Source organism: Bos javanicus, chromosome 1 (assembly GCF_032452875.1).
Source record: "Bos javanicus breed banteng chromosome 1, ARS-OSU_banteng_1.0, whole genome shotgun sequence".
Lineage (NCBI taxonomy): Eukaryota > Metazoa > Chordata > Mammalia > Artiodactyla > Bovidae > Bos > Bos javanicus.
This window is the reverse complement of record NC_083868.1, coordinates 121,854,337-121,882,220: the sequence shown is the minus strand read 5'-3', so window position 1 is coordinate 121,882,220 and position 27,884 is coordinate 121,854,337. Positions and strand designations below refer to the sequence as shown.

At 37.6% G+C, this 27,884-nt stretch overlaps 1 protein-coding gene across 8 annotated transcripts; it reads right to left on the bottom strand.

The window, feature by feature from the left end:
• LOC133249015 (phospholipid scramblase 2) lies at nt 1-27,783 on the bottom strand. 8 transcript variants are annotated; one of them, XM_061419216.1, is made up of 9 exons: nt 27,692-27,783; nt 19,603-19,628; nt 16,213-16,254; nt 12,667-12,869; nt 11,304-11,346; nt 8,540-8,760; nt 6,193-6,354; nt 3,391-3,552; nt 1-958 (listed from the first exon to the last, which is right to left on the bottom strand). In XM_061419216.1, the coding sequence occupies exons 2-9, from the start codon at nt 19,613-19,615 to the stop codon at nt 905-907; spliced, it is 900 nt and encodes a 299-aa protein (XP_061275200.1). In that variant the 5' UTR covers nt 19,616-19,628; nt 27,692-27,783; the 3' UTR covers nt 1-904. The 8 variants fall into 8 exon arrangements, with proteins under 8 accessions (XP_061275200.1, XP_061275199.1, XP_061275201.1 ...); XM_061419215.1 differs by having other exon boundaries at nt 27,665-27,755; XM_061419217.1 differs by having other exon boundaries at nt 19,603-19,642; nt 27,665-27,752.
• Between the last annotated feature and the right edge of the window lie 101 nt (nt 27,784-27,884).

Genomic DNA, 27,884 nt, shown 5'->3' with positions numbered 1-27,884 from the left:
TATATCAGCAATGTTTTATTTTAGTTATTTAATTGTTGGCAAAAATAATCTAATAGACCATTATAAACATTTATAGTCAGACAGAATATATATGTTCTATTTAATTAACACTTGAGTGATCTGAAAACTACTATATTCCATGAATGAAAGAATATAGAACAGAAGCTAATTATTCCATATATAAATAATTACTTCAAAATATTATAGTATCCCAGTTTTAGAGTGAGTGAATCTCTAAGTGTGTCCTTCTTTGGTACACAATCATTCTTTTATTCATGAAAAATCATCAAAATTTGGTAATTTATAGTCTTGTCAATATAAAAATGTTAATAGCTGCAGATTATAGAAGTTAAACATAGTGTGATTTTCTGAACAAAAAAATACACTTGATAATATGAATATTGAGTATTATTTGAGCATAATTATAAAAATAAACACTGAAAATTATGTTCATTTTGAACTTTTTTGAATATATCATTTTTGCAAAATAACAGTTGTTACATAGGAAATAACTAGATTTAATAAAATAATGTATGTTTATATTAGTATTACTTTAAAAAGACTTTAATTAATTTTGCTGTACATATTGAAAACAAAGCAGAAACTCTAGTTTAAAGCAATTCATCATAGGAAGTTATGTTTAAATGTAAAAATTTCTATATCCTTTCTCCAAAATGCACAATGAAAAAGAAAATGTATAAAAACATTTATAAGTAAGTGATATAGAAAATAGACTCTTTAATTTGAAAAGTAAAATCATAATCCTGAAGCTTCAGGTATCCTAGTATAATTTACACATGCTGTAATAAGTCATTTACATAAAGAAAAAATCCACCCAATTTTTCTTTTACATAGTCCCAATCAATATACGGACTTCAGATTTTCTGAGACTTTCATGAATGTACTACCACACTCCTGCTCTCTGTTCACCTCTAGTCATTTCAAAGAACATGAAGTCCTAGAGAAAAACAAAATATAGAAATGAGTTTTCAGCACCAAGCAGAGATCAGCTCTCAGATGCCTAAATGCTAAGGGATCTGATGAAACACAATAACATACTTGCTAAACAAGAAAAATCAACTGTAATAGGTAGATCCAGGAAAAATTGATAGCTTCAACTTTCCAGTTTAATGGCAATTAAATCCTACAATTCTGTTAACTTATTGATACCTGCATGAACTTAAGTAATTATCAGGTAATTTCTGTAAGTTTCACTTTTTTTCATGTTTCCTAGAATGTTCCTCTTTCAATATTTCTTCCTCAGCTTTTTGAACTCCTTCTCTAGTAATATAACTTGTGTTGTGACTGTACATGGAGTTCCATGTACAATCTTTAGATTGTTTCAGGAGAATGACAGCCATCTTAGACTTAGAATAACATCTTAGAATTTTGGGGCCCAATTTTATGACTTCTCTTCCAAGCTTGTCTCTCTGTTCCTCAGTTTGTCTTACTCCATCAGTTTCTAACCAAATCTTCATCCCTATGACTTCTAAATTGTATGGATTTTAGCTCTCTCACATCTGTCATTTTCCTTTATCCCTTTATAAAGGAATAACTGAATCTTTATAACCATTCACTTGCAGTTGCACTAATACAGTTCGTCATCAGGATTTATCATTCTAAAATTTGGATTTATAATTATTTCTATTTATACGTAGCTTAAAACTAACCAGTTAACGAAACAATTTTTAGTATCTTCCCAAGGTCTATAAGAAGTTGCCCAATCTACCCTATATTCACTTCTTAATAACCCCACTCCAGTATTCTGGGCTGGAGAATTCCAGGGACTGTATAGTCCATGGGGTCACAAAGAGTTGGACATGACTGAGGGACTTTCACTTCATAACCCCACCACCACCCTCCAATCCCATATCTCACCTAACCAGACATCCCAGACTACTCTCTCTGCCCTGTACACATCATATCTTTGGTTATGGTGTGTAAATCATTGGTTAAACAGTTCCTCAAGATTAAGATTACAGTTTTCTCCTCATGTGAAATAAACATTTGTTGAAAGCACAGTTTTTAAACAGAATTGTAGTTATATTTAAAATTTTATATAGAAAATATTGTCCCAAATTAGATAGAATAGCATAATAAAGTCCCAGTGACTACTCACCCAGCTTAGTTCACCAATTAATCCACCCCTTATGTCCCCCTGGCTTCATCTCCCTTATTTAAAAGCAAATCTGTGATAAATAACCATATTATTTCATACTGAAATACTTCAGTATATACCCTTAAAAAATATGGACTGTTTTGTTTTTGCATAACCATAATAACAACATCATTTTAAAAACCTTAATAATTCATTAATATCATCAAATAGCCAGTGTTCACAAATGCATGAGGGTCTTGTAAATGTCTTTTTATACTGGTTTGTTTAAATCAGTATCCAAACAGAGCCTACAAACTGTATTAAACTGATATTTCTCTTTTCATTTTTATCTTCCTGATATTTATTTGTTGAAGTAACTGAATCCTTTTCTATATGTTCTCTCACTTTTTAGTGTTTTTTTTTTTTTTTTCTGATTGCTTCTGCATGTCAGTGTTTAAGATATTAATCTAGTGGCTCCAAACCTCACTTGCATTGCAATCTATGACAGCTTGAACACTTGATGGCTTGGTTCCATCTCCAGATTTAGTTTACTGGATCTGGGTAGTCTTCACATAGGGAGTGCAAAAGCTACCCAGGTGTTTCTACTGTGCAGCTAAGGTAGAAAACCACTGCTCTGTCCCCAGAGACCTTGACATTGGCCACATAAGGAATCATCTGGGGAGCTACACAAACTTTTAATGGTGTGCTTCTGATTTAGTTAAACTGGGGTATGGCTTACTACTAAAAACTTCCTAGCTAATGTAATGTGAAGACAAGTTCAGAATCAATGCTGTATTCCGTATATTTCCTCTCAATTGATAGCTCCATCCAAGACTTGATCAAATGTACATTCTTATTGCAGTTGGTATTTCTGTATTAGATGGTTTAATTATGAATAAGGAAGAAATTTCCTTGTTTCACTGAGACTTATTTCATTTAAACACACTAGAAGATTCAAACTCTTCTCCAAAGTATCAGTTTGAGGTTTTCTTTGGTTATTGGTGGTGGTGTTGGCTTTTTTTTTTTTTTAACCACTAAAACCAGAACTTCTCCTTAACACATAACATCCTTTTGTTACAGTGTGAAACTACACAGACCCTCCAGAGAGAAGCTAGTCACCTGTGAACCAAGAGTAGCAGAAGAAAATGGAATTTCAGAGCTAAGATTAAACAGGACCACTTTCAATAAAACCTACAAATTTAAGGTCATTTAAATATATAAAATTTAAAAAATTATTTCAGAATAAAACTAGAGAAACCATCTGTAGCCTAGATTAGTAGGAGTAAACTTACAATGAGGAAACATGCGCCGAGCATCACAGCTTTCATTTTCACATCAAGGTCTAATGGGAACTGGATGCCAAAGTTATCAACATCTGTAAATAACTCTTTAATAAGCCCAGTCCAGTGTTTGGAAATCTTGCCAACCACATACTTATCATCAAGAGATTTAACCTAAATTGAAAAAAGAAAAAGGACAAAAACTTCTAGCAAACTAATAAAGCTACTTTCCAAGTAGAAGTAAAATGAAACCAATATTAAAATTATACGCCATTCATAACTGTGAACATTATATCACTCAGTAGAAGCAGGTAGATTCCTATGTTTACTTACAGATTCATTTTAAAAACTTTATTTGCTACAGAGAACCAATATGAAAGTAGTTTAGCTGAAATAGTTAACATTTTCTATTCTCCATTAAGATACACAGTAATAAATTAGTTGAATCTATCCAAAATAAAATTCAAGCAAGAAAAAATACAACTATGAAATGATTATTTGAATGAAATTTCTAGAAGCCATCTGGTGGGGGGAGCGGGTAGTAAATGAAACTCTAATCTGACTTCAGCTTTAAGATTAGCACAGAAAGTTGACATAGGTCGAGTGTTTAAAGGTGATGGAAGGACTCAGGAAAACATAAAATGCCAAGAGGCTGGAAAAGAGGACTGGTAGTTTTGAGTGAAGTAAAGTAACCAATAAGTAATTTGATGGGATGCCCCAGGTCAAGGCTTGGGCTAAGACTGGACAACAGAATGGGACTGAACAATAAAAGAAGAAGGATGTATGAAACAAAAGGACTCCAAAGTAAAGTTTTTCTAATTTTATGTTTCTATCTGAGTAAAGCTCAGGCCCATGATAAAGAACAGAACAGCTTGTAGCCAGTGGAATGAACCTCACAAAGTGGGCATTTGGGGGCTGAATGTAGCCCACACTCGCCAGGGTATTTATAGGCAGGGTTGTATCACAACAGGAAGAGAAGTGTGCTTTTCAAATGTACACAAGGTACCACACATGCCGGTAACAACATTTGAAGCCCTATCTTAGGTTGGAACCAGCTACGTAAATGTGGGGAGATTAAAAACAGTTGACTCATTTTATTTGGATGTACATAGTTAAGTTCTTTAAAAACCTGAAATAAACTTCTACTGTGAATGCTGTGATAGCCTGGATTACTCTTCATCAAATAGTCATTTCAGTGTCCTCCCTCTGGAATCCAGTATACTTCCCTGCACGCTGAAATTAAGACTTGGCCATGTTCCTTGTTTAACCAATGGAGGGTTAGTGGATGTGACACCAGCAGAGATCTTGGCCTTGGTCCTGCTCTCCAGTGATCAGCCATTAAAAAACCATGATCCAGGCAGCTGCTGTTGATGCAACTCCAGAGTGAACATACCTGGGGCAGACCTGACGCCAACTTACAGCCTAAATCAGGGCCATCTGTCTAAGCCTATATCCTCCAGACACAGCTGACCTTGAGATCCATAAGCATGAGAATAAATTCCTGTTTTCTTAAGCCAATGAGTTTTAGGGGCTGTTTGTTATGCTACGATGGCAAAACAGACTAATACAAATTCCCTATTGCACACTTACATGTTTCATCTGTTAATAGCTGTCATCTAAACATCTATACCTTACGTTTTATTTTTAATTTGATTATTTTTAATTTTTGAAAAAATTTTAAATATACAAAAAATAATTTATCAGCCACCACAATCCTACTACTAGACTTATAAGATATTAAGATTTCCTTTTTTTTTTATTCCTACATAAAGAAATTTAAAAATTCACCAGAAATTTATGTAAGAATATGTAAATTTTTAATGGAAAAGAACAGAAAAGTATATACGGATGTACAACTGGAAAGTCAATAGGACTAGATGATTTTTAACTAAATTCTAAAACAAAAAAATCTTAAAAACAAAAACCTAAATAATAAAATGATTTCAATTTCTAGAAATAATAAGCTTGTATTATATTACTATTACATTGATTAACATAAATTTAATACAAATAACTGATAAACTATTCTAAAAAGAAATCTATAGGTTCAGCATAAGGGGGCCAGCCCTGCTCAGTTTTAGAATTTGTCCCTTCTGTGGAAATTGTCCAGTTTAACAGATTTTATGCTTATACAAGAGAATTATGTGATCAAGATTAAGTTTTATAGTTGCTTGACTTTTAAGCATTTGCATCCAATTAATTTGGGCTGTAAGTCTGGGCCCCATTTGTTGAAAATTGCTGAAATGAAGTTCTTTGAGGTAGTGAATACACAGATAAATCATGATTTCTAGTTACTTTAATACAAGGATAAAGGACAGATCATAGAGAAGCATGGTAGGGTTGTACCTCATATATTATTGTTGTTAAAATTCTCTTTGTGTAATTGGGCTTTTTGTAGGAACTCAAAGATGCCAGAGATTCTGAAGAGGGCCTAGAGCACTGATAGCCTGTGTTTCAGACTAAGGAAAGACCATATGCTTTGGAAACCAGACGTTAATGACAAGCTTAATGTTTTACTCAAAAGGGATAATATACAGTGCCTCTACACAGAAACCACCATGTTTAAATGTTAGATGCTTTGTTTATATTTATTTGACTACAAATCTCTGCTTCTCTTTTTCCACTTAGTATAATCAGCACTAACACTTAATCAGAGCAATAACCATCTCTCTGACCAAAGATAAATATATGAGCATACTGAGTCCCTCTTGGAACATCAGGACATAAATATTCATTTAATATATTTGTAACATCCTCCCAGCTTATTTTATTAACTAGGAAAGCAAAACCTATAAACATTATCACATGTCTTACCTCAAAATCAATATCTGCACAACAGCTGCAGATGACACATGGACCAGAAATTCTTAGTACATCCTCTCGCCTCTCATTTTGAATTGTAAACTTTGGCAGGCAAGGGTGCCAGGTCTGAGTAACGTAACCTACTGGGACACCTGGAGGAGCCTGGATTTCTATCTACAAAAGCAAAAGAATATATAAATCGTTTGTCAGACACTGTTCTAAGCACCAGTTAACTCACTCTATGTCCTTACCAGGTTGTTACTATTATCCCTATTTATACAGTAAGTAAGGGGAGGAACAGAGTGGTAAATTAACTTGTATCAGATTCCCCAGCTGCAAAGTGGAAGAGATGAGACACCAACTCAGGGAGGCTGCATGCCCAGTATCTACTCTGAAGTACTGCTCTGTCAGTCTCATATATTTTTCAATTTCCATACTTAGGAAAAATGTCTAAATTATTAAAAGCTATTTTTTAAACTCCTTTAAAAATAGGGGTTTAGATGTATGGACCGGAGAAGGCAATGACAACCCACTCCAGTACTCTTGCCTAGAAAATCCCATGGACGGAGGGGCCTGGTAGGCTGCAGTCCATGGGGTCGCTAGGAGTCGGACACGACTGAGCGACTTCACTTTCACTTTTCACTTTCAGGCATTGGAGAAGGAAATGGCAACCCACTCCAGTGTTCTTGCCTGGAGAATCCCAGGGACGGAGAGCCTGGTGGGCAGCTGTCTATGGGGTTGCACAGAGTCGGATGCGACTGAAGCAACTTAGCAGCAGCAGCAGCAGCAGATGTATGGACAGAGTCCAGATCACTGGAGCAATCTTCAAATAAGGTCAGTAGTGCCAGCATGGAAAGAAGATGAGACCTGGAATCTTGAAGCTGAACCTCAACTCCTCAACCTTGAGAGCATCTCGGCATGTTCATCTGTAACTGAGGACTTCCTAGATCTGTTCATTAAGGCCAATTATATGCTAACATGCTTTATAAATTGTAAATCATATTCTATCAAACTGTTTTACCTCAGCTATTCTTGAATATTATTATATCTAAACTAATTGACATGGAAAACAAAATAATTCAGTGTGAACAACTTTAGTTATCCTTTCAAAATCAGTGCAGTATTAGACATCAAATTTCCATGTTGCTTGTAGTTCTGTCTGTCCTGCTCTCACAGCTACCGTGAGGACGACTGAGCAACCCAAGCGGCACTAGTCTCAGGCCAGTGGAGATACAGGCAAAGGTCAACTTCCTATAAACACTCTGTGCCCTGGTGTCACCCCCAAGATCCATGTTCTCTGTCATAGGGCTGTCAAGTGCTATGGAAAAGACACCTGATCTTTATGGGCCTGAAGGTGCTCACAACTTGCACTATTCTGTAATAGGAATTACAGGAACTCAAATATACTACTCTTTCAAATGGAGAACTGAAAAACAGGAATTGAAATTTCTCAGAGGGAGCCTCTACTAGAGTAGCTCCCTGTGTGTGCATTCGTGCTCAGTCACGTCTGACTCTGCGTGTCCCTAGACTGTAGTCCACCAGGTTCCTCTGTCCATGGGATTTTTCAGGCAAGAATACTGGAGTGGGTTGCCATTTCCTACTCCAGGGCATCTTCCCAACCTAGGGACTGAACCTAGGTCTCTTGGGTCTCTTCCACTGGTAGGCAGATTCTTTACCACTAAGCCACCTGTGCTAAGTCGCTTCAGTTGTGTCAGACTCTTTGTGACTCTATGGACTGTAGCCCACTAGGTTCCTCTTTCCATGGGATTCTCCAGACAAGAATACTAGAGTGGGTTGCTGTGCCCTCCTTCAGGGTATCTTCCCAATCCAGGGATCGAACCCATGTCACTTACATCTACCTGCATTGGTAGGAGGGTTCTTTACTGCTAGTGTCACCTGGGAAGCCCTCCTTAGATCCCTATAGGTTGGCTAAAATTATGAGATGAACATATGTGTTCTTTTCCTCACTCTTCTGTCCACTTGCTACTGGGATGGCATTGGAGGATATTCCCTATGGGGCCCTCATCTGGCTTTGGCCTGGCTCTCATGGTCATTTCGGGTAAGAGCCTTGACCCAGGTACCCTACGTTCTCAGCTCTCCCTGAAGATCAAGAAGTCTGGTCTCTGAGATCTCTGATCTCACCCCAGAGGGCACAATACTCAGAAATGGGGCCAAACTGATCACTCCTTTCCACCTGCCTGCCTTCCTACAATTTACTTTCAAGCATAAACTAATAGCTGGTGAACTACTTCACCTTTAAATCTCATTTTATTATATAAATTCACTGATAAGGTGAAAATTTCTACAGAACTACTTTGCAAAGTATTTGTAAAAATTACCATGTTAATCGCTCACCCACCTCTTGCAGGCAGCAGGGAAAACAGCAGCTGGTACACCGTAGTGGTCTTTCCAGAGTTATGACTTCTCGGCCCATATTATCAAGAATCCTCATGGTAAAAGGCCTAGAAGGCCCACAGCAATTTCGAGTACAGCAATCAGTATCCTCTGCTGCAAAGTAAATCCTCTGTCCAAGGCTGTTCTTAATTTCATATTTGTTATTAGTTTCAAAACCTATCAGGACTAAAAACATAAAAAGAGGGACTCATTATGTCTACAGCATTAAAAGAATAATCAGTCTATCCTAAGATGCTATAGTGTCTAGCTATACCATTTTTAGACGGTACTTCATTTAACACAGGAGGAAGAAAAGGAAAGATGTTTAGAAATGATCTAAATATAGAAAAAAATGAAGGGGATGGAGGAGAGGGTATTAGAGTACAGAGAAATTTGGAATTTCTATATGAGATACAAGGGCTTCTCAGGTGGCACAGAGGTAAAGTGCCTACTAATGCAGGAGAGGCAAGAGATGGGGGTTCAATCCCTGGGTCAGGAAGATCACCTGGAGCAGGAAATGGCACCCTACTGCCGTATTCTTGCTGGGAAAGTCCCATGGACAGAGGAACCTGGCAGGCTCCCGTCCCTGGGGTCACACAGAGTGGCACACAGCTGAGCAGCTGAGCACACATGCACACACTTGTCCACAGCCTTCATTAACGTGAGTCATGGGATATTAGAAATCATCAAAATATGGAACAGTTAAAACATATAGAGACAAAAATCAGCCTCTAATATTGGTGTGGATGGATTTAGATACAGATGTTCTTCACAAGTTTCGTCACCATGACCTCCCTTAGGTGTCTTTGCTATGACTTAGGCAGACCCTGACTCTGCCTTTAAAAGAGCCATCCTTTACCTCAATATCCACCTGTCAAATTTTTTACATAAAAAAGTTAAAGTAACCACTAAATGGGATCTATTACCTAAGTGCTTCTTAAGTAAATTAATCTCAAAATTCTTCAGCTTGTTTATCTGTAAAGTGAGATAAGTGAGCTTACATACTCTGTTTCTTTCTAGTTACGTAAAAAAATGAAAACAAATAAAAGAATTCTATGGTTTTGTCTTTATTATCTCTTAAGTTTTGAACTGGGACACGTCTCAGGTGCTAAAAAATAAACTGAGCAATCTTTTCTCTATACTATTTATAATGGTAAAATATAAACTTGCAATTTAAGACAAAAATAAGAAAATTAGATATACTTTTTAAAAAACTGAAGAATTTATAATTATTAAATTTGAAATTTACTTTGTATTTCATGACTAATACATACATATTTTTTCAAATATATATAAAACTTATAAATCTGAAAACTATAAATGGAGTGCTATATAATGCACAGTGTCTGATTTTTTTGGTTTTTATAATATCAAAAATAAACCCTAAAATGAATCATTAAAAAAAATGAAAATTCAAATTATCATACTCCTTTCCAGAGAAAATATGGTATAAACAAACTAATAAAAATGAGAACGTGATGAGACTCCCTGGTGGTCCAGTGGTTAAGACTACGCTTCCAATTCACGGGGTGTGGGATCGATCTCTGGTTGGGTAACTTAGATCGCCCATGCTGAGAGACATGACCAGACAGTAAAAAAAATAAAATAAATAAAACTCCCCACAGAGAATTCCCTGGTGCTCTAGTTGTTAGGATCTCACGCTCTAACTGCCGAGGGCCTGGGTTCAATCCCTGGTCAGGGAACTGAGATCCCACAGGCTGGGCAGCAGGAACCCCCCGCCCAAAAAAAGAGAACATTAAATTTCTAACAGTGAACATCGCAAGTAATTTAAGTGGAATAAACAATTATATATTCTAACCAAATATTAACCATATTACTATAGTAGTACAATTCACTTTATTATTCCTATCAGTGGTAAAGAACTTTGCAGAGATGTGAAGAACGATTTAATAGATATATTCTAAAATCCATTAGAGTTTTCGCTGAATTGTCTATAAGGAAAATACGTTGGTTCATGAATTTACCCAGGTTCTCTTTCCCTGGCAGCAGTCCTAAAACATCTACTGGCTTTCTTAAGTTTACTTTGCACCTGAGGAGCCCTGGACCAAAGGAAACAACTGTAGGAGTCAGGGCCCATTTATAGGAACAGCAGTGATATTCTAGAAGTCAGGTGTTTTGGCTGACTGGTCAGCACCCTTCAGTGCACTGGCCCTGTGCCCAAGGTGATAATTCATAGCCTGTGGAACCAAGGTTTTATAGGGTTCATCTGAACTCCCAAGAAAAACCATGGACAATAATGAGGTTTTCCAAAACATCCCCATCCATCCAAATTCAGTGTTCATTTAGTTTGGAAATGTAGTAAGGTAACTGAACTACTGCTTGTGACTCTTTGACAATCTCAAGCTCATCACAAACTGCAGAAAGAAAAGTTGAAGAGATAGAGGTTAGGGTGGGTTAGTGATAGAATCACTGAAGTGATTTCTAGAGAGAAGATTGAACATAAGTAAGTTTTGATTGGTTTCCTCCCAAGTCATGGTCTGTATCATGAGGACAGATGTCCAGCTTAATGGTATTTTACCACTTGACTATTAATTTCAAAAAATGAGCTGCTGATAATCCTTATCAGGATTATCACTATCAAAGAGACATTTTTAAAACCAAGTTTAATTTCAACATCATTGAAGGTGTTATATCTGTGTTTGATGATACGCTTTTGTCTGCATAAATGTCCTCTTCCTAGAAATATGATAAATACAATGAATACATACCTTCCAGAAGTTCAATTTGCTGATGAATCAATAGCTGATCTATCTATTATATTAAAAAAAAAAAAAAGCTGTAACCATGTTATTAAGCCAAACAAATTAACATCAGTGTTTGTATGTTTTAAAAGAATGTATATAATCAGTTATCAACATTTATCAATACTATCAATAGTTAATAACTTTATATCACTTCTAGATATAAAACTAAAGTTAGTATATTTTTAACAACTACTGAAACGTGTTTATTTTTAATGTGGGCAAATTCAAGTCAAGCAAAATTGACTTACACTGGAATCCCTATAAAATTAGAAAAAAATGTTCCTTCCAGAAAGGGCCTAAGAAATATTAAGACCTTGTCATCCATTTAAAGAGCTTTTTTCTACAAATAAAAACATTTTTCTTTTTAAGTGTGCTTAATATCATTTGTAGTCGGTGATGACTTCCCCAAATATATTGTAAGGGCTTAATTTTTCTTTGAAAAAATATATACTTAGGGTATTTCTTAGACAATTTAGGAGCTACCAAATTCTTATATTATATGCTGCTCAAGTGCATTATGGGAAGTTAAATTAGTGCAGAGTGCAAGAGAGAGAGCTCATTTGCTGAAAACTAACCTACCAGTTTGTTTCTAATGGCAAACAAATACTAAACCTCATATTGCTGAGGTAAGCCATTATGCTGTACATTAAAACCCAGGAATGTTTTTTCCTTATTGGTAGCATTAATAAAATTGGGTCCTCCAAAGAACAAAAGCAACATAAAAACATATTTTTCTAATTATTATAAAAGGTAGGTCATATTATACACAGATTATTAACTCCTTTCTTAGTACCACTTGTGGAAAACGAACACTAAATCGAGTTTGATGTTTCTTTCCAACTCCTGGGAAATTATTCAGTGTTGGGATTAAAGGGCACAGTTTTCAGAGCCAAGGTCCCGGAAGTAAAAATCTGTTCCTACTCCTGTGCATTTTGATGTTGAGCAAATTATGTAACTTCTCTGTACCTAAGTTTCTTGTTCTGTAAAATGGTGATAATTATAATGCTTACATATCACAGAATTTTTCATAAAGAATTAAATGAGTTAAAACATGTATTATACTTAGGAATAAAGCATGGAAAATAGTGCTTACTAAAGGTTTGCTATTGGTTGTTACTGCAGATTATATTCAAGATCATAGAACACACAATTTCCTAAGACATTTGCATTTTGCTGTAAAAGTAAACCTGACCTAGAAGAATTTGAGTAATTTGTTAGTAAAGTTGTTTACTGTTTCACACTTTTGTGAATTAGTTAATTGTTAATCTCATTAAGTAAACTGGGAGCACTGTTTTGTTTTTAATGAGTGTTTTAGGTATTGAATTACCTGAGTTAAATATTCCAGTCCTGGTGGGCAGTTTAATGGAGGTAGTGGTGCTGGCATCCATGGCACCTGTGTGGGCGCTCCTGGGTGACCAGTCACTGGCTGGTGTTGGACAGGAAAGCCGACTGGGCCAGGACTTGCATAGCCAGGTGGTGGCACTGCATAGCCAGCCTGGGGGCCAGGATAGCCAATATGTCCTGGAGGTCCTGAAATATGAACATGTGAAATAATTCGTAACTGCACAGAAAAATGCAAACCAAGTCTTTTAGGATCACCCCAGTTGTCTACAAACTACATTTTCTACTCAGAAATCCTGTTTCTAAGAAACAGGATTCTAAGATATTTTAAAATCTTAAGATATTTAAGATTCTTAGGATTCTAAGATATTTTTATCTTTCAGTGATTTTTCAATGAGATAGCTGTGGTTTCATGTCCACTCCTATTTTGAGGGTTTTAGGCTCTGTGTACAGAGTTGCCACACAGACTTACCCTTGTCATTCAAAACTCAGATGAAAATATGCCTGAAAACTAAGAAAGTAAAAGAAAGTCAACAACAATCTAGAGTCAGGTACATAAAACTTCTGAAACGGCTTCTTGAAAAAGAGGGATGGCATTGAGTAGAAAGCCCCAAATAGAGGCTCTGACTCAGCATTTCTATGGCGAAATCACCTTGTGAAAAAATGATTCTAGAATTCTAACAAGTGACATTTCCAATATATATAGATCTCACAGTACTTTTGTCCCTTCATTGCATACTTGACAACATCTGGAGACCCTTCTGGCTGTTACAATTGGAGGGTAGAATTAGCATCCGGTGGGTAAGAGCCAGGGATGTTGCTAAATAGCCTAAAAGCACCAGAACAGTGCCCTGAAAAAGAAAGAATTATCCCTCTGAAAATATTATGGTGCCTTTGTTGAGAAACCCTCATAAAGAGGTAAATGCATGTCATTCCTTCCACTACTGTCCAGATACTCCCTTGGGTTAACAGTTTTGCCTGAAGTTTTAACCCATGGTATATTCCATTCCTAAAACCCTCCACATAGACAAAAAAAAAAAAAGTTTAATTATGATACTTACATTCCAAATTTAAATTTAATAATTTAGCAACTCTCTGGAAAATATAACTTGAGAATCAAGGAAGGTAAAAACTTCTAGCAGGCAAAATTGTCTCAAGTATTTATTAAGCACAGTCTTGGAAGAAATTCAATTAGTATTTATTCTATTCCACATGAATTTGTGATTACAAATATGAAGCTTTGTAACTTTATAATTTAAATGAATAGTCCACAGAGGAACTGTTCCACAGGAATGGAATATAACTTCAAAGAAAATTCTGTGTCCTACAATATTTTAATAGTTGTTGGTTGTTTTCAGTTCCTAAGTTGTGTCCAACTTTTTTGCAACCCCATGGACTGTACCAACCAAGCTCCTCTGTCCATGGGGTTTCCCAGGCAGGAATACTTAGTGGATTGCCATTTCCTTCTCCAGGGGATCTTCTCAACCCAGAGATTGAACCCATATCATCTGCATTGTCAGGTGGTATCTTTACAATTGAGCCAGCCACCAGGGAAGCCTCACCCATTAGGTACTGTCTGTAACATTAACATATCTATTTTTAAACAGCACTGACTATAGTGCAAAGATCAAACCATAGGAAGCCAGTGAGGGAGAGATGTGAATTAATTGGTTACATTATTAGCATTATTAAATCTTCACAGGATTCTTTGAGAGAATAGTTATTTTCCAAATCAATGGATTAAATAGGCATATGGAATTACCTGAAATAATATTTAGTTTACTTAAAGCCCAACTGATTTAATATATTACTAATATAAGAGCAAATATTTGTCCTTTATTAATTGTAAAGCATTGTTCTGGGTGTTTTACACATAGTCTCATTTAATCTTCAGACCACCTGAATTAGAAAATATTATGCCCATTTTATACACAAGAACTGAGGCTTGGAGGCACAGCAACTTGCTTAAAACCACTACCCAGTGATTAAATACAGAAGCCAGAACTTGAAGCCTGATCCAGTCTCTCTATGCCTGTTTTTGCACTTGCATAATGGCAATAATTAATAGTATTTACCCTGTTAATATTGTCTGACAATTAAATGAGTTAATCCACAGTCGGCATGATAAGCTCTCAATTTTAATCCATCACTGTTGTTAGCATCATTATCATAAAAGACCTGTGCTACATGAGCCTTAGACTTGAGAAATAAAGTTGAGCTATTTTTCTCACAAGCTCACCAGTCTGGTTATAACCTAATTATGTACCATCTACTGTTTTTTAGCCATGGGTGGATTAAAATATCCCCCAAGTGCTAATAATTCTCTAAACACCAACCATATAAAATTTTCAAGTAGCAGTTTTCAGCCCTGGCTGCACATTAGAATCACCTGGGAAATTAAAAAATTACTAATCCCAGGGTGCCACAACCAGAACTTCTGCTTCAATTTTCCTGGGATGGTGCCCTGGTACTAGGGTTTTCAATAGTTAACAAGTAATACTTAAGCCTAGGCACCTCTGAGAACTATTATCTTAGAACCTTGGCAGTCTTTCTACTTCACATTTTTTTAAACACAAACATCTGGAGGAGATCCAGGTTCCACTGAGAGGTTCTGGCTAGACAGCTAAACAAGTCACTCAGCTCCAAGGAGATGTGCTTGCTCAGAGTAGAATACAAAATGCGTAAACCCTTGTGGCCAAACTGGATCCCTTTTGATCCTAAGTCCTGGTCTCTCAAGATGTAGCCTGCCCACTTGCAAATGAACTCTGCCATCTGGTAAAGTTCTGGAAATGCTGATGACTGCGTTTGTCTAAACGAAAATCTCTGAAGCCTTCTAGGCAGTGGTTCAAAAGAAATAATATATTCCTTGGTGTATGTAGTGATACGACTCAGTTACCTTTCTTAGAAAGGCAAGGCACAGTTGAGTATGTATATAAAAGTAAAGCTTTCACATTTTTGTGTTTCAAAATGAAAGTGAGGATTATCCCGGGTAGCTATGTTTCAGTTGAGTGAAGCTTCCATGCTTAAGCAGTCATCTCTTTTGCAAATCACCAAACACAATTAACTCCAGATAATAAATAACTCAGAAATACCCATAGACAAATCTCCTAAATGTGATTGAATAACCATATTTTTCAAAACAAATGGAGAATGAATAAAATCTGTTACTTAATATGTGTATTTTGTGCAATTTATGTGCAACCTTATATTTCATTTACTGTCAACTCACTACTGTTTTTATTAACACTATATTTTTACTATCCTGTATAGAAAAAATATTTTAATGATCTTTATGAAAACATATAATCAAAGAAAAAATCAAGAACTACACTGTCAATTTCATTATTGCCCCTTTAATAAAAGACACTACTAAAATACACACAGAGATAGGCACACACATACAGACACACACACACACACACATCCTTTGGGGAATGTCCATAACTGATAAATTGGTTTTTGTTTTTTTTTTATTCTTTAAGCCAATGTTTACCTGGGAATGCTGCTGATGGATATTCAAGGGGATACTCACCTGTTAAATTTGTTCCTGGGTGTGGAGGATTCATTTGCACATCTGTAATTCAACAAAAGGTAAACATATATCTTCTTAAAAATATATATACATATCAGAAAAATGCATAGTTTTTAGATAATTTCATTTACATGTTCTCGTGTTGTACTGAAACGGTGTGGATTCTTCACTTAACAAAAGTGGTGCCTGTTATCAAAGGTAATTTGCAGTAGAATCCTGATTCAAATTCTCTTTGAATAAAATAGGCAGCTAAGTTACTGGTACTGAATTTCTATGTCTCAAAAAAGTCTGATGAGTGTTCTTTTCCATATTTTGATTTTGTTATGAGGAAAAAATAGATTGTTTTAAAACCACATATAGACTGGAGAAACAGATAAATGAAATTAGTTGGATGTGGATTTGGTAAGCAGAGACATTACTTTGCCAACAAAGGTCCGTCTAGTCAAGGCTATGGTTTTTCCTGTGGTCATGTATGGATGTGAGAGTTGGACTGTGAAGAAGGCTGAGTGCCGAAGAATTGATGCTTTTGAACTGTGGTGCTGGAGAAGACTCTTGAGAGTCCCTTGGACTGCAAGGAGATCCAACCAGTCCATTCTGAAGGAGATCAGCCCTGGGATTTCTTTGGAAGGAATGATGCTAAAGCTGAAACTCCAGTACCTTGGCCACCTCATGCGAAGAGTTGACTCATTGGAAAAGACTCTGATGCTGAGAGGGATTGGGGGCAGGAGGAGAAGGGGACAACAGAGGATGAGATGGCTGGATGGCATCATTGACCCGATGGACGTGAGTCTCAGTGAACTCCGGGAGTTGGTGTTGGACAGGGAGGCCTGGCGTGCTGCGATTCATGGGGTCGCAAAGAGTCGGACATGACTGAGCGATTGATCTGATCTGATAATTGTTGCTTTAAGAATTGTTTTAAATATTTATATGTACTTCAGTATTTAAATATCCTTTTAATACTTACTCTGGAACTACCCCATTAAGTTTATACCATAGGAAATTCCTAGTATTTGACTGACAAAAATCATAACTGAGTTAATTACAATAAACAAATATATTACATTTTGCTATATGCTAATCAGTGTGCTTTCAATAATCTCAATGTATGTACAAATTTTTCAGTTTCCTATTTCTTCATATCTGCATTTGTCTAGTCATTCCTTTAGCAACCACCTTGGCCAGAAAATAAGTATTTATTAGCATGTCCTGTGTTAGCCCTCAGTTAGGTTCAATGGCTACACTGGCTCTGCCTTTATGGAATTTATGGTCTAGTAGACACTCGGCTAAAGTGTCTGCCTGCAATGTGGGAGACTTGGGTTCAATCCCTGGGTTGGGAAGATCCCCTGGAGAAGGAAATGGCAACCCACTCCAGTATTCTTGCCTGGAGAATCCCATGGACAGAGGAGCCTGGTAGGCTAGTCCACGGGGTCGCAAAGAGTTGGACACGACTGAGCGACTTCACTTTCACTTTCACTTTCAGACACTCTGTTTATGCAATGTTCTCCTTTCTTTCCTATGGCTTATTAACTGTAAATTCAAAATAGTTTGTTTTTGAATAATGGGAACATAGCATGAATGGAGAAGAAAAAGTTGACTAGGCTTTCAATCTGACACATTTCCTGTATATTTCTCTATCACGTGCCTTGAAAGACCACTCAAGTCATATGATTTCACAGGAAGACTGGGTTATGCCCTACTCCTACCCTCTTTTTATTTTTTTCATTATTGGCTTCATAATAACTTCAGCTGAATGGAGTCCATGGATACTGTGCAAATTCAGGCAACAGAAAATCCTCTACTTGAGTTAGGGCTTTTCCCCATACGGACCACAGCATACCCCAAATTATCACACATCACTGCAATATCACAAGTCATTCTGTCCTAACCATCTCTTCTTTGTTTGTCTTGGCTTCAGGTGAGTGGGCCAGCTCTAGTTCTCTAGCTCCTCAGGCTCTGCCCACAGCCGCCTCACAGAGTAAGACTCAACAGATCTCAAGGAAACACACTACAAGTGTGACTTAGAGACCCATCCTTAAATGGTATGTCACATTTTGGCACTTCTTACCAGGTACCGCTGTTTGAGCAACAGTAAATACACACACAAATCAAGGAGCTGACAAAGTCAAGAAATTAGGAGGCTATGATCTCTGGGGTTTCAGTATCAGAGCAACAATCCCAGTTTCAGGAATTCCAGGGGGGAGTTATACAAAGAAAAACAATAAGTGAATGGGCAAGTGCTCAAGTAGATCAAAGAGCAAATGAATTATGGATGTATTTCTGCATTTGTGCAATGCAACTTAGAATAACTTAAAAAATCATAGGACTTTCATATTGTCAACAAGTTTTTTTATTGTTATTTCTCTATATCAGTGTATATGTATATTTATATATATATATACACACACACACATATACATTCTACTTATGTACACATATACACACAAATTCATACATTTGTATATATGAAGCTGAAGAGTTAAAAGGTAATTATGACCATGACCCAATCAATTATTTAAGTGACTTGAAGCATCTTAAAGCTTACAGCAAAGAAAATAGCTTAATATTATATGAATTTACATTCTGAAAGTTTTTAGTATTGTTAACTAAATTAATATAGCATATATTAAGAAAAATCATGAAACTTTGTGAAAGAAAGTCAAGGTTTCTGGCCCTAAAGAGGATCTGATATATGTAGCAAGGCTGGCATTGTGGTAGAGATAAACATCTCTTTGGTTATCTAAGTAAAGATAGAGAATAGAGATCCTTCCGAAGACAGGATTTTTTTTTCCCATTTGATTTTTTTTCTCTTCAGAAACTTAGATTTTTTAAAAGACAAAGTCTTTTATTACATGTTTGGCCAATACTCATCTTACTTAGAATTTTCTTGAGGAAAAAAAAAAAAGCCAGAAAATAAAGACATAGTTATTTAAACCTATTCAAATGTGTATTTTATGAGATATATATTGGGGATGTATCTGAGCATTTTATTACAATGCCCTGGCATATTAAGTCCATTGTTTATTAAATAATATGACTTGAATAGTCTTTTATATATATATATAAAATGTACAAAGAAAAGGGAAACCTGATTCAGATGAAGTATAATATTAAATTATATATTTTCCAGTAAGCCTAAGATTTCATTTTTTTTTAAGCCTAAAATTTCATAGGTTTATCTAAGGCTTTTTTATTTTTAAAGGGAAAGTTAGTGGTAGTGGATATTTGTGTACATCTTCTCTATAGTCAAAACACTGCCCCAGACTGAGGGTTCTGGAACATAAACAACACAAATCAAATTCTATTCTTTCAGAAACTGAATAAAACATTTTGACAAATAATACATTAACAAGAGATTTAATATTATAGGAGGAAAATAAACAGATTACTTACTTTGTTTGTCCATGATTTAAACAGTTCTGAAAAAGAAGACCTGATATAAATACATAGGTCAAACATGTAAAAGGATACCCGGAAACTATATTCACACAAGATACTCCTCTATTCATCAAACCATTGAGAATCTGGTCATTTGAACCCTTCGGTCTTGACTCTGTTTCCCACTGCTGTGTTTCTGAGTAGGATTTTAGAAATTGTGGGTCAGTCCAGGATGGTGAACGATTTCTAAATATCTTGGGAGGAAAGGGTCCAAAGAGGAAGGAAGACAGAAAAGCAACACTGTGAGCCCAAGGCCCTCCAGTTAAAAACTTGAGCCTTCCAATCTACACAACCTACAGGGAGCATGTAATCCAGGACCGAGCCACAGTGCTGGGCTCCAGCTGTGGTCCACCATAAAAGGGAGAAAGGTTAGCTATCAGGTCACACTATTGCAGATATCTCTGGAAATCCCAGGCCCTGAGGATATTTTCTGCCTGGCTTGAATAGCAAATTTGAGAAGGCCTGGCCCCCCGTTTGTATATCAATTAATGATTTTTAGCCTAAAAACGTACACCCAGAGGTTGTAGAAGCTGTTTTTGTTTTCTAGTGACTTGATCCCATCCTAGTCTTTCCCACTATTACCTAGTCACTACTTTTTCCACCTCTCCACCTTAAATCCCAGTATGCATGTTAATTATAATTAACACCTTAGGCAAAAACTTGCTACTTGACTGTTTTATCTGGGACCTGCACACTAATATGAATCAGCTCAACCCTTTCCAGGCCCTCTCCAGTCTTTGCTGCCCCTTTAATAACTCCAACTACTGTGTTACCCTAAATGATAAGTAAAAGCCAACTGATCCTTCCATATCCATAACTAAAATCTGGTGTTCCCGAGAAGAAACCGCATCCTTCCTCTCTTCCAAATTATTGATTTGTCATTGCCTGTCATAAGCATAAATTTTAATAATACAGCAAAGCTCTTAAATATATTCCAATTATAGTCACCTCTTAATTATATATACTCAAGAAGTTCAGTAATGGGTTTTCTTAGCCTTGGAAAAATTTAAAAAAATATGTTTCTTGTTGCAGTGTTGACTTTTTGGATTTTTTTAGAACAATAATAACCCCTGTTAGCATTAACTGGTCAGAAACCAAGTGCTATGGACTTCCTCAGGCCAAAAGAACAAAAAAATAACATTGATGCTTTTCTGCAGTTATTCTAGAACAGTGAACAATAAACTAAAAAACACAAGTAATAAACGTATGCCAAAAATTTTCAAAGGCCATATTAGTGTTTTATGTTCTATCACATGAGCTAAAAAAGACTAAATTCTTATATACAATAAGCCATGATTACTTTTGTCAACACTCATTTCTGTGATCAAAGAGTGTATATTGAAATTCATACTCATTATCTTCAAATGTACTAAGAGTTCCTTAACATATACAAAAATTTAAAACCTAATACATTCTGGAGTAGAAATGGGTAGTATCCTTTAATTAACACACTAGTCTAAACAGCTCAAGTTTTTACTTTACCACTGTTTCTCTTAGGATCACTTTATAAGTATGATTAGTTTTAAAAAAATGTTATATGGCTCTTTAATCAACTAAGTAATTTTAAGGAAGTACTGTTTCAGTCATTCTTCCCTTTCCTAAAGGGCCAGAAGGAAACTCAGTTCAAGGAAAAATCTCAAATAATACCCGGAGATATTATTTTTAGAATTAAGTAATCTATTTTTATGAGAAAATCACTAAATTAGTTAAAAAAAAAATTCATTGTTTCTGGAGGGCAAGTCTATCCATTTGAAATGGAAAACATTGTTTTAATTTACAGTGTATTTCTTATCATTTTGTTGTTTGATCCTGGGAAATCCAGTGTCGTCAGAAATAAAGAATGTGCTAAAAAGAGAGGAAATTTATACACGAATGCTGTGCATCACATTAGGAATAGGTGGAGGCTCTTAAATAACAGAGAAATAAGTTCCCAAATCCTTGCCAAATGAGTACTAACTGTGAATATAAGGGTGTTTACCTTTCATGAAGCCAGAGATAATTCCCTCCTTACACAGAAATCCAAGGAAGGGAAACTAAATAAACTCAGAGCTAATTGGCTCATATTTACATTTTCCCTTCCTACCAGGTCACATTTGGGCTTCCCTGGTGGCTCCGACGGTAAAGCGTCTGTCTGCAATGCAGGAGACCCGGGTTCAGTCCCTGGGTTGGGAAGATCCCCTGGAGAAGGAAATGGCAGCCCACTCCAGCATTCTTGCCTGGAAAATCCCATGGACAGCGGAGCCTGATAGGCTACCGTCCATGGGGTCACAAAGAGTCGGACACGACTGAGCGACTTTACTTTCACTTTCACCAGGTCACATTACTTTGAGTCTTAACCTATAGCTTTGTGAGGATGAGTATCTGTTGGTAAAACGACGGAACAAAATCTGGGTCCTCAATTTTCTGTAGGTTTTAGAATTTTCACAATTTCATAATATCTCAAGCAGGAAAAATGGTATATCATAAGCTCTGGTATAAAATGTGAAGTAACAGTGGAACCTGTACGTGTGCCAGGTAGAACAACATATTTGTGGACTAAAGACATCCCCCATGTTCATCCCTGTCTGGTCTCCTTGGCTGTTTTAAGGTAAAACGACAGACTTAATGGGTCTATTACAAGATATAAATAACATCACTCAGTTTTGGAAATGACTGGGCTGTGTCCTGGAATAATTAAGTAGTCACTTAATTCAATATAACTTTTAAATCATGTCTTCCACTGCTCCTAGTAAGAAACAAATCACAGAAAGACTTCCAAGAAAATCATATTTATCTTGTAGTAGTAGAAAAAGATCTCTAATGAAATCATATTATATACTGTACCACTGGAATCATAACTGCTTCAGGACAAATACAGAACTTCAAATTATAATTGGATTACTACACACTCCTAACCTGTTAAATGAGAGCATCTGAGAAAATTAAAGCATCATACACTATACACATATAAGCATATCTCTGTCAGATTTATGCTCTGACATAAATCTGGGGTATTAATCATAAACCTCTCGTACCAGGGAGAAGGAGAAATAGTGCAGGTCATATCCAGTTATGTTCCCACAATTCATATTCCAGGAAACCCTTTGACCCATCTCTTGGGGTTCTGAAGTTTCATTCTTATTGTGTCAAGAAATATTAAAGTATAACCTGCAATTCAAAGGGTAAATATCCCTAATTTTTGAAAGATTCTGAAACTACTATGCCTATAAACTAGGTATTAACTAGATTTGGATTATTTATCCAAATCCACTTCTTAATTGCCTAAAACCAAGCCAGTTGACATTTTTCTCCAAGTCCCAGGATGGGAATATGTGTTATTATTTTAGGAAAACATTACTGTCCTAAGCACAATCCCAGAATTCTATATCCTTAACTTCCTATGAATAAGTGAAAATGAGGTACTAGACTAAGGGAGAGGCAAGGAATTACACAGAGGTAGTGGAGAACTCAGTACTTGCTGAGGTAAGTCACAAATCAAGCAATTTCCATATTGCTCAGCTATGTTTGCAGGTAAAATTTACACATTTAAAAGGTTAACATCTAAAGGGAAAGCATTTCATTTGTTGAACTGTAGTTTTAGTAAAGGGCAAATGGAGCAAACACAGATGGGTTGGTTCACACAAATAGGTAGCCAAGATGGTGTGGATTTGAGTACATCAGAACATGCGCATCCAAGATGGCACAGAGTGGGATGGCTGAGGCTATTATCAATGCAAGGAACCTGATGAGAAGGAGTCTATCTATAAAATGTGTTTTGTTTTTTAATCACTAAGTCATGTCCGATTCCTTTGCAGCCCCACGGACTGCAGCCTGCCGGGCTCCTCTGTCCATGGGATTTCCAGGCAAGAATCCTGGAGTGGGTTGCCATTTCCTTCTTCAGGGGATCTTCCCAACTCAGGGATCAAATCTGCATCTCCTGCATTTAGCTGGCAGATTCTTTACCACTAAGCCACCAGGGAAGAACCCTATCTATAAAATACCACTGTGGTATTTTAGATTCAAGAAATGAAAACAAATATACTTAGAACCACATTGGAATAGCATTTAACAGTAAACCTTGAAGAAAATCATAGGCATTACATCAATTGGTGCCATCTGACAGGTGGTCAAGTGTCCTACAAAACAACTAAACCAAAGAGACCAAAGACACATAAACTAATCTTTATGTTAGTTATCTTAGTTTGGTTGCTTTATTACTCCTGAAAAACCTTTCCCTGGCAACTTATAGCTCCCTCATGAATTTGTTTTGTTTCCTTTCCTCCTTATAAATGAGGAAACAAAGTCCGGAAAGATTATAAATGAGGAAACTAAGCCCAGATATGCCGGAAGCCACCACGGGAGATCCCACCCATGACAAAGGTCATGCGGAGAGAATCTGACAGGCAAAGGCGGATCAGGCCTCAAGGGACCCCCTGAATCTGCTAGAGCATCTACCCCAAAACCAGAATCTGTCTTACTATTTTGTGCCTTTCACCAATTCTTCTGTCATTAACAGGGGGCTATCCCCGACCACCTTTCTCTGGAAAAAGTCAACTTAGGGCTTTAATTAATAAGTCTCCTGGGCATGAAAGGAATATTTCTATGTTAACCCCTCTGTTGGCATTCTAGCTTGCCTGACAGATTTATCCATACTCTTGCAATTAACACACACGATTGTTCACAACTCCCCAACCTTGAAAGGCACGGGAAGCCAAAACATTCTAAAAGTCCTAATGAGCATAGAGTCCTTTAAGGGATGAAAAATTATTAGAATAGATAGTACTGGTAAAGGGCTTCATTATTGGGCCAAAGCTTGCTGCCAAGTGCCCATACCCCTTATCCACTGTGTACCTGGGAGTACATTAGTTAACATAGTTGGAATGTAAGAAAAACAAGTAGCAGCCTTGGAATTAACCACATCAGACCTTTGAGCTAATTGGTTCTTTCGTTGTTGTGACCCACTGCACCTTTGCTCAGTGAGAATGTAACTCTGTTTAGTACTTTCTGAGGCTGGAGAAATAAAGAAGAAACACTTTAAGGGAAAACAAGTTTTCTGGCTGATCAGCCTTTATCAAAAAAGGGTCATAAAATGTCCACAGGCCTCCAAGGCCAGAAGATATTATACACAACATTGTTTGTGGGAAAGGTATGCAGAAAAAATCCTGGTTTTGATAGAGACAAAACAGATGTAATGTTTGGGCTGACTCTGTATGACTTTGCATCTTTCATTTCCCTCTATGTACAAGTCAAGATATGAAAGTTCCTTTTGAAAATAAAGTTATGGGCCTCGCTCACCGAAGCTTGGTCTCCCCGTGTCATTCTTTTTTCCTTTTCTCTCCTTTTCTCTTTCTGTTCTTCTTTCAGGATGACTCCTTGGAACACAGGAGCTTTATTGGCTTTCTATGTAAACCAAGGAAGATCAAGCCTCTCTCTCTCTTTTTACTTTCCTTATTGCCTATACCATCATCCTGAGGATACCCCTGGATTCTGCTGGGGCTGGACCCCTGCACAGATAGTTACTTAATGTTATATACCTCACTATCTAGCTGGTGGCTTAGATGGTAAAGCATCTGTCTGCAATGCAGGAGACCTGGGTTCGATCCCTGGGTTGGGAAGATCCTCTGGAGAAGGAAATGGCAGCCCACTCCAGTATTCTTGCCTGGAAAATCCCATGGACGGCAGAGCCTGGTAGGCTACTGTCCATGGGGTCACAAAGAGTCGGACACGACTGAGCGACTTCACTCACTCACTCATCTAGCTCATTTAAATGATTCATGATTCATTTCCTTTGCCATTATGTCCTTGACTCATTGAGGAAAAAAAAAAAAGGACATTCTCCCAAATTGCCAAGTTCCAGTGAAATTTGTTAAAAGACTTTCTTTATGGTATCTTTCTTATGTAAGGTGGATAGCATGCAAGAGTTTTTCTGTAAACACTTATTTTCAAAATTTGAAAAATATAAACATAGTAGTTAGCACTGTTTAACTACAATGCTTTGGTTTTTAAAGTTAGCACTATGAAAGAAAATGCAAGAGCATACACACACATGCACACATAAATAAATCCACACACACACACACACACACACATACATATGTATATATATGTCTGTAAATATTCACTCAGTATAAAGTTTGTGCCTGTTTTCCAGGAATATTGCTTGAAGGCACAGAGCATGGAAGGCACTATAACAATCATTAGGACAAAATGATGGACAATTAACATATTATTACAAATAATAGTGTTATGAATAAAAATAATGGCTCTATAAAAAGTGTTATGGGGGCACTAATTTAGATGGTGGTGGTGGGTTGTCAAAAAGTGAGATCTGAGTGCCAAAGGCAGTTTAAAATCAACCAGGTTAGGGAGGTGTGTGTGTGTGTGTGTGTGTGTGTGTGTGTGTGTTGGGGGGGCGAGGCATTGAGGCAGGGAGGCAGGGGGAACTGTATGGGTAGAAGTCCTGTGGCTGGAGTGAGAGAGCTTGGCTCATTCAAGGTTATGAAGATCTGTGGGTGGCAGAGCAAAGAAAGAGATCATTAGACAAGAAAATGGAGAGGTGGACAGGGAGCAGTTCTTACAGGTTTTCTGTCTCTCTAAACTCTCAAAAGCCAGCACATGGACTGTCAGGACAGGACACTTAATTGGTGCTTGATGATTGATTCAACAGTGTGTTCAGTATTATTTCACTCCCTTTGGTCAGAAAGAACAGTTACCAATCAGATGTGAAGTTTGGCTAACCTGTGACTCGGCCATTTTATCTGATACTTCTATCCAAATGCAGAAACCTACTCATTTCCCTTTCCATTTCTTTGTGCTTGTTCAGCGTTCAAAGCCCTACAATCCTAATACTTGCCAGGGCGCTATTAAGAGAAAGTTCTATTGTCGAGAAAGTTCCAGGAAGAAGAAGGGTATCCTGAATCGCCTGATACTTCTCACTAAGCAAGTGGCACATACATTAACCATGTATCTCAGACTGCTAAACTAAGAGAAATATTGCCTGCCTGTTCCTGGAACTGGAAAGTGGCTGTGCCAGGACTTGCTGGAAGAGCTGTCTGAATAAATCACATGGGAACCAGACAGTGAGCCTGGAGAAGCAGGGGCTTGGTCAGATATTAAAAGTAATAAATCTAACGTTACTGAGCATATTCTGCAGTGCCAAAGTTATACATCATACTCTAACTCTTGTAACTTTTGATCGTTACCCAATTTCAGATATGAGCCAAGAAAGGAATGTATAGGAGGAAAGTGCCCAGGAGTCCACAGATATCAAGTAGTAGAGACACGTTCAAGTCAGGCAGGTGGATTCCTACTTTACCTTCTACGTGATAAACCACCTGTCTTGGCAATTCTTCCTGTGTTTCCGGGTGCCTAGCATAGTTTTGCCTCCATCCACAATCCTAATTAATACTTCCTGTTCAAAGACAGCTAGCAGGCTCTATTAATCGTCCCTTTGATTTCCCTCAAATGCGGGGAGATACGCTGCTCCGCTCGTTAAGAGATCAGTTCAGTCGCTCAGTCGCTCAGTCGTGTCCGACTCTTTGCGACCCTGTGAATCGCAGCACGCCAGGCCTCCCTGTCCATCACCAACTCCCGGAGTTCACCCAGACTCACGTCCATCGAGTCAGTGATGCCATCCAGCCATCTCATCCTCTGTGGTCCCCTTCTCCTCCTGCTCCCAATCCCTCCCAGCATCAGAGTCTTTTCCAATGAGTCAACTCTTCGCATGAGGTGGCCAATGTTAAGAGATGGACTAAGCTAATTCGAACCTACGAGGCGGTTTCAGGAAGGAAATACCTTGACCTTGGAAAGACTCTGAGACTGGCCAGGATGGGACTGGGACGCCCGGGCCCCGGGCTCAGTCCCTGCTCAGCTTCGGAGGTCGCTTTTCTAGGCCGCTGGGGCCCCAGCCCCCACTCTCTACCCCCAATCTCAGCGCAAACGCAACCCGCCTGCGCTCGCGCCCCTCACTCCCAAGTGCCCCAGCGCCCCTCCGCCCACCCTGGGAACCCGCGCTGCCCCGCGCCGGGTGCCCGCCCACCTGTCTGCACAGCTGCTCCGGGGCTACCTGCGGTGAGAGGAGCTGCGGGAACCCGGGAGCGGAGCCTGTGTTCTGCTTCCAACGCTTGGCGATCGAGCGTGCTCCTTATACACAATCTTGGCTGGAGTTACCCAGGCTTCTGAGCGACGTCGGTGACGAAACCCGTGGTTTCTAGTTTCGTTTCCTAAATCCTGGGTAACAAAGGGGCTTCCGGCCCTCT